Source organism: Aulonocara stuartgranti (assembly GCF_965226115.1).
Source record: "Aulonocara stuartgranti genome assembly, chromosome: 9".
Lineage (NCBI taxonomy): Eukaryota > Metazoa > Chordata > Actinopteri > Cichliformes > Cichlidae > Aulonocara > Aulonocara stuartgranti.
The window spans coordinates 11,521,936-11,534,482 of NC_138960.1; the positions used below are offsets into that span (position 1 = coordinate 11,521,936).

The 12,547-nt window shown below is 41.9% G+C and overlaps 1 protein-coding gene across 7 annotated transcripts in view; it reads right to left on the reverse strand.

The window, feature by feature from the left end:
• Window positions 1-12,547, reverse strand: part of ntng1a (netrin g1a) — a 125,463-nt gene that overhangs the window by 63,423 nt on the left and 49,493 nt on the right. For all 7 annotated transcript variants that reach the window (XM_082547004.1, XM_082547009.1, XM_082547008.1 and 4 more), the window contains exon 3: window positions 1,076-1,719. In XM_082547004.1, coding sequence (XP_082403130.1) covers window positions 1,076-1,719 — 644 coding nt within the window. The remainder of the gene's footprint in view (window positions 1-1,075; window positions 1,720-12,547) is intronic.

The window sequence follows — 12,547 nt, forward strand, 5'->3', positions numbered from 1 at the left end:
ATTCCTATCAAGTGTTGATGCTCATATTCAGAACTTTTGATTTACTTTTCCCCAACAACTACACTGGCTCAAACAATTATTTGATGAGACTGAACAGGACACTGCTGATGTTTATATTTCTAGTCCTCTTTCCAAGTCTGTCTTGAGGCTGAGAAAAGCTGCAACACACGCACTGCTGTGTGCCAGCCCGACTTCAACACTTCCACATATTTCCTCTAATTGTTGTGACGTTCTGCACACTGTGCTTCTGTACAGCTGAGTCTCTCACATGTGAAGAGCAAAACATGAGTAATTAAATCTTCATTCCTCCACCCACACTACCGCATTCACGTCTGTTAAATTGAAAAACTACACGGTGTAAAACAGATCCACTTAAGTCGACGCCTCACTGACTCTTGTAGTATAGCGTCACGAAGCGGGGGAAGCTTTCGTTAACCTTTGCGCTAACACTACAGCGGAGTCTTGTTTTGATGTTATATGACCCTCCAGAGACTTTGTAAATCAAACACTAATTACAGCGTACAGTGACCTGATGGCTGAAATGTTACATCTGATGTGCTCCGTGGGCTAAAAGACAGCTGAGTGAATTCTGGTCTAAAGTAGAGTGCTTCAGCAAACTGTAAGCTGCTTGGTTAATTAAGACATGCTGACAACTGGTGAACTCTGCACAACATTATAGATCCACTGCCTAATTGGAAAGAATGGACAACAGTCAACACATTTTCTTCACTTCTTGGCAGCTGCACTGTAGTTGTAATAATGAATATAGAAAATATAGAAAAAAAATGAAACAGTCGATTCTAAAAGGATCCTTACAATGAATGAGTCAACTCATTGATAGATTAACCTATATGGGCACCTTTTTTGTTACGCCCCTGCTGGCCGATAACTGATTCACTGCCAATTTATATGAAAATTTGAACTGACTCACTTATCAAAGTTAAGACAAACACTGGACCTAGCTTTTAAAGTCCCTTGCAGTCTGAGGCTCATGGGTTGGAACCCCCTTTTCGTTTTTGGTAATCCAGCCTTGAGTCCATCAAACAGTATTTGTACAGATTATTTTATGTCTTACCTGCCCTGAACTTTGATGTCAGAAATGGCATAGAAGTATCTGGACAGGTTGTTCTCGTCCACCATCGTTGCTCCTGTGGCAGGCCGGAGCAGGCGGATTCTCAGATCAGTAATGGTAAAGAAGTCCCTCAGCTTCTTGGTCGTGTCTAGCTGGCCGTAAAGTGAGGCCATGTTGTGGAGCCGGGGTCCAGCAAACAGTGCAAATCGGTCCTTGATCTCAAAGCGTACAGTTTTGTCGTTCTTCCACACGTACCCTCGTGAGTAGTCCTCGGTGCAGATAATGTCCAGCAGGGTATGCTGAGTTAGGTCTTGTACCGTCTTGGGCTCCATGGTGAAGGCGTCCAAGCAATCAGTGGCGTAGAACTGGTAGGGCTGCCAGGTTTTTCCATAATCTAGTGATTTTTCTAGGACCATCTGTTCGGGTCGGCCTGACTCAAAGGTGAGGACAATGTCTTCAGTCAGCTCAATGGTTTTGTTCCAAGATAGAGTGATGTTGACCAGTAGGGGTTTTGGGTACTTCTTCCAGGAGGTGGACTGCCAGAAGGTTGTGGGGTTGCGGCCCTCAGTGTCGAACATCAGCCCTGGGGGGTGGGCGAGCTCTTCAGTGGTGGCGTCACATTCATTGTTACACATGTAAGGGTTTTCCTACATAAGGGGAACAGAGGAAACAAAGAGCAGAAGAGAAAGCAATAAAAATGTTGCTCACAACAACAACTAACAAGAACAAATCAGGCCATTGTCAAAGTTGATTATTCAGAAAACTTTATATAATAGTTGAATTGTAAATGTCATGCAACACCAAGATATTTGGCGATTTTTGAAGACATGAGCTATTCATGAAAGGCAAGCAGGAAAAGAGTGAGGTTGTCTCAGTAGTGGGCATACAATTAGAAGCAGTCAAAGACACACTGATTTGTGTTGCACATTTATCATTTAAGAGTCTGCCAACAACCTATTGCCAGGTGGAACAAAGAGGTGGCCACTAAAATTTGATCACTTGGCAAACCAAATTGTGAAGCTTGTGTAAATAATTAGGTGCATCAAGTAACTACTATTTTTCTCACTGAACCCTTACTATGGCCATTGTTCCCACACAAATATTTAAACATTAAAAAAACACATCCCTTTAATGACATTATGGGCAAAAACAAAAACTATAGCAAGGATTCTAGACTATTTTCCTCAAATAAGGATTTAAGTCCCTGAAGCATGCTTATCAGGGGTTAAAGCAACCCGATATCATGCAAAGTGTATAACAGGCACGCTGGTCCACCGTGTCCATCACGCTATGCCTCTACAAAACGTGAAATGTCCCGCTTGCAGAAGTTGCAGTAAGGTGCAGTAACAGCAGAGGGAAATATTTTAATTCAAGCCAACACGAAAATAATCAAAGGAAAGCATTTAAACAGACATTACATGTATATATATGTATATATTAGGGGTGCAACGATATTCGTATCGATATTGAACCGTTCGATACAGTGCTTTCGGTTCGGTATGCATATGTATCGAACAATACAACATTTGTAATTTATTTTATCAACTTTCCTTCTGACGATGCTGTCTGTGTGGAGCGCTCAGTGAATCTGTGTTCGACTACTCCGCCTAGGCTGCACTGTCGAGCGCAGATCCACTGAGCGCTCAACACAGACAGCATATTCAGAAGGAAGAGCGCAGGGCAAGCTAGCGAGACAGAAGTTAAGCTCTCCTTGCAACAGGCAAATTGAACCTCCCCCACCCTCATTCAGATGTGGCGTTTGGAACTATTTTGGTTTTCATGTGACGTATGACCCTGAAGGTAAGCGCGTCATGGACAAAAGTAAAACAGTATGTTGGATGTGCCACGCAATGCTCAATTACATGGGTGGGAACTAGTGTGTTAGCGCAGTTAGATCGTTAACGTGTTGGCCGTCTAGTCCCATGCACGGGGCGATCAGGGGTAGCTCGTTAATGGAGATTTGCCGTGTTGTGGCGTTAAGGTCATTTCAACGAGATTAACCTGAAAGCACTAGTGGGAACACAACGAATATGACTGCACATTTACGCCGACATCATCCTAGTGCAAAGACAAGTGGAAGCAGACAAAAACGACAAGCATGCTACAAACTTTACCCGAGTCATTTAGACAGCCGTTAGCACATGATTCTCCTTATGGGGACCTGATATGTTTAATATGCTGCTGAGAATATAGCCCAGAAGAAGCATATAGTATAGCTTTTATTTGGAAAGAGACATTTCTCTGTAATAAACTCTCTTTTCCAAAGATGAGTGATTCCTCAATCAGATACAGGGCTCGCAATATCGCTAGCCCGACGTCCTGGGGATAGCGATTTTTCCAGTCGGGCTACCAAAATCTATCTCTGCCCTGCCCTTCGGGCTATTGTAGGAAGGAAAAATATATGTCAATGCTTTTGCATTCTTTCGGAAATGTAGCTGGGTAATTATGTAATTGGCATCGGTGAGCCACTGTCAATATGTGACATATTGAAATCGCGTTTGAATTTGCGCTTGTTTTTTGCTTTCACTTTGCAATCGTGCGAACTGTGTATAGAGAGCGACAGCACTGATTGGTGAGTGATGATAATTTGCGCACCAATTCCTCTGACATCGTCTTATCAATCGTTAGCTTACTATGCAAACATGACAAGTGAAATCTCCCGCAGCAAGCTTAAACATGTAAGAGGATGCAGAGAATTGCTGAGCGTTATGTGAGTGCGTGTGTAAAAGCAGCAGGATTTATATTTCATTTCTTCTGAGCCAAATAAGACAGGTCAGGGTGAAGAAGTGACAGCCAAAGAAAAGCTTACCACAAAACGGAAAAGTTATGACAAATCAGACTATAAGGCAAAAAGAAAGTGCAGCTTTATGGTTTCATGGACAAAAGAATTTCTGTGGCTGCAATATGATGAGCTAAATAACCAGGGCTGCACATAAGTGGTGCGCAGGTGCGCATTCGCTGTCAAAATAAAAAACACGCACAAGGGTTAGGGTTAAATTTAAAAACTGTACTTTTGAGTTAAAATATATATTTATAATTTTAATAAATCACAAATTAAAAATTTATGAACATTTTTTTTTGTATCGAAAAAATATCGAACCGTGACACCAAAGTACCGAATCGAACCGTGAATTTTGTGTATCGTTGCACCCCTAGTATATATATATATATATATAAAAAACACCCAGCACGCCTCTGCGGGCGGTTTATCCTTCAAGCTCGGGTCCTCTACCAGAGGCCTGGGAGCTTGAGGGTCCTGCGCAGTATCTTAGCTGTTCCCAGGACTGCGCTCTTCTGGACAGAGATCTCCGATGTTATTCCCGGGATCTGCTGGAGCCACTCGCCTAGCTTGGGAGTCACCGCACCTAGTGCTCCGATTACCACGGGGACCACCATTACCTTCACCCTCCACATCCTCTCGAGCTCTTCTCTGAGCCCTTGGTATTTCTCCAGCTTCTCGTGTTCCTTCTTCCTGATATTGCTGTCATTCGGAACCGCTACATCGATCACTACGGCCGTCTTCTTCTGTTTGTCTACCACCACTATGTCCGGTTGGTTAGCCACCACCATTTTGTCTGTCTGTATCTGGAAGTCCCACAGGATCTTAGCTCGGTCATTCTCCACCACCCTTGGGGGCATCTCCCACTTTGACCTCGGGACTTCCAGGTTATACTCGGCACAGATGTTCCTGTACACTATGCCGGCCACTTGGTTATGGCGTTCCATGTATGCCTTGCCTGCTAGCATCTTGCACCCTGCTGTTATGTGCTGGATTGTCTCTGGGGCATCTTTACACAGCCTGCACCTGGGGTCTTGCCTGGTGTGATAGACCCCAGCCTCTATGGATCTTGTACTCAGAGCTTGTTCTTGTGCTGCCATGATTAGTGTCTCTGTGCTGTCTTTCAGTCCAGCTTTGTCCAGCCACTGGTAGGATTTCTGGATATCAGCCACCTCCTCTATCTGCCGGTGGTACATACCGTGCAGGGGCCTGTCCTTCCATGATGGTTCCTCGTCTCCCTCCTCTTTCTTGGGTTTCTGCTGCCTGAGGTATTCACTGAGCACTCGGTCAGTTGGGGCCATCTTCCCAATGTATTCTTGGATGTTTGTTGTCTCATCCTGGACTGTGGTGCTGACACTCACCAGTCCCCGGCCCCCTTCCTTCCGCTTAGCGTACAGCCTCAGGGTGCTGGACTTGGGGTGAAACCCTCCATGCATGGTAAGGAGCTTTCTTGTCTTTATGTCAGTGGCTTCTATCTCCTCCTTTGGCCAGCCTATTACCCCAGCAGGGTACCTGATCACGGGCAGGGCGTACGTGTTGATGGCCCGGATCTTGTTCTATATATATATATATATATATATATATATATATATATATATATATATATATATATATGCCTAGCTTAATCGTTTCCAGCAATTAAGGACCCTGCAATGTATTTCATACATTTTCTGCACTTCAGCTTCTTGGCTTTAAATATATTATCTCCTTCTGCCGGTAATGCAACTTCTGCATGGGTGTACATTTCAAATTTTGAATAGCCAAATGGACAAGTGACATGAACACGGTGGACTGGCGTGTCTATACACATCTGTACACAGTATGTTGTGATACTGGGTTGGTTAATGTGGACCAGAATTATCCAGAACAGCACCTTTGATTAATTGGTAACAAAATTTCATTAAGCTAGCTAACCTAGCTTAATACATAGTACTGTAAAGAGAGTTCATTTTTTGAGTGCTGCTGTCTGGCATTGTTTCCAGTTGATGTCATGGAGATACTTGCATAGTACTAAGTATGACAACCCATGCTTTTCTTTTGTTTTTGTTTTTTTTGTCACTGTGATTTCATGATTTCATGTCAATAAAGTTGTACTTGTGGAACTTTGTCCTTTAGCTGAGGGCTTTGGCTAACACTAGATCAGCAAGCATATCTGAGAAACATTTAAATTGGCAGGTAACTATAAATTTTTCAAACAACTCAACAAATACTTCTAAACACCAAATGTTTCTGTGCAGTCTGGACCACAGTGTGTCTGCAAACACTGTATTTCCCAGGGAGAAAACAAAATAACAATGTGTGATCAGTTCAGTCTAAGAGATGGAGAAAGACGTCAGTAAGAGAGGACAGGAGAGGAAGAAGAGATTATTTTCAAAGATAAAAACAGCACAGTGACATTTGATAAGTCAGACAGCGTCTATGATGTTTTGCAGAAGTTATATTTTTTTACATTCTGAAAAAACTTGAAAGATAAATTGAAGGGTCCTTGAGTACTCCTTGATGGAGGCTAAATTAATTCGTTTGCAGTACTGTGTAAGGTTTACAATGCTGGGTTGGAGTGGTGCAGAGCAGGCTGTGGTGTTCATGGTCAATGTTATGTTATATTGAAAGCAGCAGACATTTAAGTTTGATCTGATTGGGCTGCTTATATATGTCAGTTAATTCAATTAAATCTACAAGAAGCAGGAGACTTTAGAGCAGCAGCATCCAAGGTCAGCTGATCACATCCTGTATGCAAAGAAAACAAATCTACTTGGAGTTCACTATGCAAATTTGCATTTTTATTCCCTATGTGATTCTTTTCCCTGTGCTGCACCACCACATGGCTATAGCAGATCTTAGGATTCTCCCTGGCAAATGCCACTTTAACCCCTGCTTATATATGGCAGCCATGCCTGGATAAGCTAATGATAAGCTGGGCCATGAAAAATTATTCTTCAGTCTGTAGTGATATGTGGGGAAAATGATCTTGTTCTGTTTTTAACATATAATAGTTTATGTAAAGATAACAAAATTATATGATAAAAGAAATATCTCCTAAAAAGTGACTTTCTTTTCAGTTTCCTTTGGCCTTCATATTTGTCTGACTTTATTTTTCATTTTCTTTAAAAGATTCATTAAAATCTTGTGGGCAGTTGAATCACTTTTATCAACTTCATTCAAAAAAAAAAAAAAAAATTATGTACACATAACATATAATTTTCACATCAGAAATTTCTCTTGAGGTTTCCAGAGTTTCTTCACATTCTTTAAATTCATCAAGCTCCTTGCTTGAAAGAGGTCTCTCCAAAAACATTTGTCCGATTTACCACAAATCATTACCAGGCAATGTTCTCTCTCCTTGCTCCCTGGGGGCTCGATCTAGCTGTCAGGGGGAGGAGGCACTCTTCCAAGAGGACCTTTCAAGTGTTACAAGCTCCAATTTATCAGGACAAGATAATCCACTACTTGATTAGGTGGGAGATGTCACCCTGTGTGTGTGAGTGCGTGTGGAAGTGAGTGTGGCGATGTGGTGAGGAAACAGGGACAGGAGCGGGTCTCTGATGTAAGACAGTCTAATGAAGCGGCGAGGCAGAGATCGAGTAAGTTAGAGTGAGAAACAGCTCTATTCACCTAATAAGCTTTGCAAGTTTTTCCTCGTCCTCCAAGGCAAGGTGACAATGAAACAGGGCTCTGTCAGGCCTTCTGACTTTTGGAGGGACCCATTAATATCCTGTCTGGGCTATCCCCTACAGGCTTCTCCCAGTACTGGACAGCGGTGACAGAGGAAGGCAGGCTGGCAGTGGAAAATTCCACTTGGGTTTTATTATACCGACTTAATGGCGGAAGGTTAGGTGTGGCATTAACTGCAGCATCTGGTGCACCGTGCAGCCACAGACAGATGTGTAATAAGTCACATGTGACAGTTATGCATGATTAGGGGGTGGGGGAAGTCTCTAAAAACATACTTGGCATGCAGAATAGTTGTGTTTCTATGGCTTGTTGGGAATGTGTATTTATTGAGAGAGACCTAAAACTGAGCTCATATAAGATTCAAGAAGGAAGAAAATTTGGATTTATTGTTGTAGATTTTCCCGCTGTTTCTAACATAGCAACTAAACTATTTATGCTATTTCCTATTAAATTATGTTTTTAGTTATAATGAATGCTGCTGTTGACATCATACTATGCATTCTTACACTGAATCATTATCTACTTGCTTTCCTGCAGAATTTAGTTTTGTAATTAGCTCATTGTAGTAAATAGACTCCATCAGACGTGAATGTCATTCTGAACCGAATTCACCACATCAGTCAAGTAAAGACATATTATCAGCAGGATTTTGTACTGAATCTCATCCACGCTACGTCACTTTTTAAACCTTTCACATTGACATTACCTTATAGCCAATCCTTTCTCCTTTTTTCTAAGTGCTCACATAAATAATAATGAATTAATTTGAATTGAATCTATGTAGATATGAGGGTGAAGTGTTCAGCACGGTGGATCTCCAGACACTATGGTGGTCTGGACACTAGAAAAGACCTGAGCATAGACTTCTTGGATGGTCTGTTAGCAAAATTAAGTATGAAGCAAGCCATCATGACTAATCAGTGACTCAAGTCAACTTAGATGAATTGTGTGGCTCATTGCGACCACCCAGTAACAATGGTTATATTTGAGTGTTAGTGGAGATCAAACAGCTATAGAGACCAAAAATGCTGGTTGGCTGTGAATTTGTTCATTTCTGGCATCTGCTCAGTAATGAACTCTGGCTTTGGCACTTTTACATTGGAGTTTGAGGTTTTTGGGGGTGTTTTTCAGCCCCAAAGCTGCCAGTTGATCTTCCCTAGTGTACCAAAATGGCTAGAGCAGGATTTGGCTTTAATACGTCTGAAGAAGCAAATTTCTCATGAATGCCCATCAGCTTATAGTATGCCATGCTATACAAAGTTGAAAGGCACTTGTTTTGGGGTCACATCTGTGACTTACTTGCTTAGGCCAGTGGCTGAAGTAAACAGTCTTAGGATGTCTCTGTGGGAGCAACTATATCATCTCTGAGGTCAACCCTATTTATTCCTTTAAGTCTAAATAATGCTGATCCAATGATCAGCTATTACTGTAACATCCAAACACACACACACCCAGGCTACTCACACAAAGTGCCGGTACATCACAGTAATCAGACAAAGATGTATCCCTATCGATCCCTGTGGCCGTGCAGCTGAAAATCTGCTGCATGTAGCACCTTGCAGCCCTGACCAGTGGTCCTGCGATCCCCTGAACACGCAGGTTAAAAACCTTTCATTACTGTCTCCTCCGCTTCTCGCCTAACGACAAAATACTGCCTTTATGAAGATCAATAACCACACTGGTCTGCCAGAGAAGAGCAAGGAGATAAAATGCTGAGTATACGCCTTTATGAAGATCAATACTAGATTTCTGTGTTTTACTGTGGGGTAGTGCTAAGGCCTTTACTAGTGAATTAATGGTTTGGCACGCGTTTAACCATCTGACAGGACCCGGCACGACAACAGCAGCATTTTTGTAATTACAAAAGATGTTTCTATTAATCCCAGTGTGATGATAAGTGGCCAAGATGGGGGGCAGCCAGCGGAGATTACAAAGCCAGCGCTGAGATAGCAAGAGCGGAAAGGTCATGCCAAATTGGCACTAATAGAGATGCAGTCAACCCACCCAAAACACACTGGATTATTAGCACTGTGATGCAGTGATATAGTGTGAGAGAGCAGTGGTGTGCATGTGAGTGTGTTTGTGTTTGCAGGTGGGTGTTCATATACCACCAAGTATGTGGTTGTGGGTGGATAATATCAGGAAGCTGCTCTAAATTCCTTTGGTGTTGTCCCCATTATAGTCAAACTGTTCAGGCTAATTTAACCAACCGGCTAGAGGAATAAAAATCAGCAGTGCTGCAACACAGTGGGTAATGAATTAGACTCATCTCATTCAGCTGCACTCAACAGACCAGCGTTATTTGTAGCGTTTAGGTCACAGGGAAGTGTTTGCCTATTTGTTTACAGGCTAAAGGCTTTTAGATATGTTTAAGCAATTTGCCTGTTGTACTCACAGAAGTAACACAAGACACCATTTTGGCTTCAAATTACAGATCCTGGATCTTTTATTGTGACTCGGTAACTGCTACGATTTAGTGAACAATCATCAGGAATTTAAGCAGCTGCAGTTAAAACGTCCTATTAAACTTAACAAAACCAATTATCCTAGAAAAAATAAATATATTCTTACTTTTATGCAAATTCTCCATGTGTATCTATGCTGTACTATAGTGGAAAAAACAGCATGCTGTTATGATCTCCTGTTAGCATTTTCTCATCACCTGTACAACAAAGGGTCGCATTAACCTTATTTCAAAGGGATCTTTGACCCAAACAGTTGGATACGGAGGCTTCAGCGGATGCATGATGAGCAGACGGGCGAATTCATACACAAAAGAAGAGAAGAGCAGATAAGTTACTGAGGTTTAAAATAAGATATGACCATGCTGGCTGACAGCCTTGGCCTGGCCACACAGTAACCACTGATGGAGGATGGGACCTGAGGGAATATAAATTTACTAACTGCAGACAAGCCATCTTGATAGATGGGCTCACACCAATCAAACCAATCCGCTTGTGTGACAGATGTCTTGGACGTGGAACCCAGATAGCAAATTGAATTCACACTTCATCGATTCGTCTTTCTAACTCGCTCCCTTTTTCTTTTGCTTCCTGTTCTTTGTTTCATGTTCTAAGAAATCTCATTTCAGAGTGGGATCAGTGTTTAAATATAAGAGAAATAAATCAATTTTAATATGTGGCCTGATCTTTTTTTTCTTACTCTTTTAAGAGGAACTTACTGGAGCAGGACCTGTACTACTTCATTAGAAGTAGTACAGAAAAATAAAGCATATTAAATCGATGGGGGGACTTTTCATCAGGTGATCACTGCATATCAGTGTTATTAATCAGTGAATATCTTACAGTTTAGGCGGTACACCTCCAGTGACCTTGCTGATGAAATCACTCCACTCTGAAACCATGCTCTGGTGTGGATACTGTGTCACAGACTTCACGCATCATATCAGTGTAATATCCATGTGTAATTTAGTGTTATAGATGATGGCAGATATGGCAGACATCTATCTAACCAAAACACACGAGCAATCCTTCCTTGCGGGTTCTTGTAACAAACAACAGAGACAAAGACAGATGATGAGTGGCTGCAGTTTATCACTAAGCACACATCAATACCACATCTTCAGAACGCCTGTTTATTTCACTGACCCGCCCTCCAGCCTCTGCAGATTTGATCAAAGGAACCAAAAATGATTTGAAACATTTCTGGACATTAACCATCCATCTGTGGTTTGTATTAGAAAACAGGATATTATATAGCAACGGGATAGTCAAAAACAGTATTGGTGTGGTTGTACTGCCATTTTTCAAGGAATCTAAACATTGTTCTTCTGCATATTCTGCAAAAAATCATGCGGAAATGGAAAAGATGCACCATCATTCTGTATGTGGCAATAAATCTACAATAAAACAAGTAGAGTGGGGCATCAGTTTTACATGAATCAAGAAGCTCCTGTGATTTCTGTGTTAAATGTCTCTAACTTTGTACCATTTGTGGAAATCTTTTTTTTTTTGTTGACAGTGTAGAATTCCTCCCACCTCCGCTGCAGAAATCTATAATCCCTTCCTTATATATATATAAATCTATTTCTCTTCCATGTTTGTACCTCTCTCTCCTCAGCCAGGTGTGTGTATAAGTGTGTATGTGCATGTGTGTAGGATGTGGGGGTTGGGGGTTAAAGCTATCTCTGCTGCATTAATGAGACCTTGTGTTCCACAATAGATTTCTTCACCCCAACCCAGTGGCTTGATTGAAGCATTGCTCTCTCAATTTCAGTCTCTTTCGCTCGCTCTCTCTCGCTTTCTCTCGCTCTCTCTAGTCATGCCAACACCTTCAGTGGATCCCTCCTCTCCCTCTCCCCGTCTCCCATGGTGATGGGTGGTGCAGACAGAAAGAGGAGCTTAACCTGGACGTGGAATGAATATTGGATGCCAGTGTGACAGATTACAGTGGTAATAGACACCCTGGTCAAATCCTCACAAGGATTACAATCATATTTTCAAATGGCTCAGGGTCGGCCGGAGGTCGTCCAGCCTGGACTGTGGTCAACAACCCAGAGGGAGCCCTAAAATCCCACACTTACACATGCTGAGACAGGTTCCTCTGCCAATTGTGTGTGTAAAGCATGGTTTTGCATATAATGTTAGCTCTGATGTTAATATAAACACTTTTTACTAAACCAGTGCAGCTACTGGTCATTAATCATGCAAAACAAGGAAGATGAAGGCCTTAAACTCTGGAACAATTAAGGAAAATAAAATAATACATCATAAAGTTTTAGAATAATATATCAAAGCAATAATAGTCAATACACTTCTCGCTTATTTGCTCTTTTTGCTGAGACACTTTTTGGAGTTGGAGCTAGCCGCCGGTTAGCTAAGTTGACCGTAAAGACTGTCAAAATGTGTCTATATGAACCACTAACCTGTATGTGACTATCATATACAACCATCATATACCAGCATACTGAGCTTAGACTCAGCATGAAATGTGCTGAAGCCCTACACAAGCACTGACTGCAGACCACCAGCTCAAAGGGTCCGATAGATGAAATGTGCTGTTTT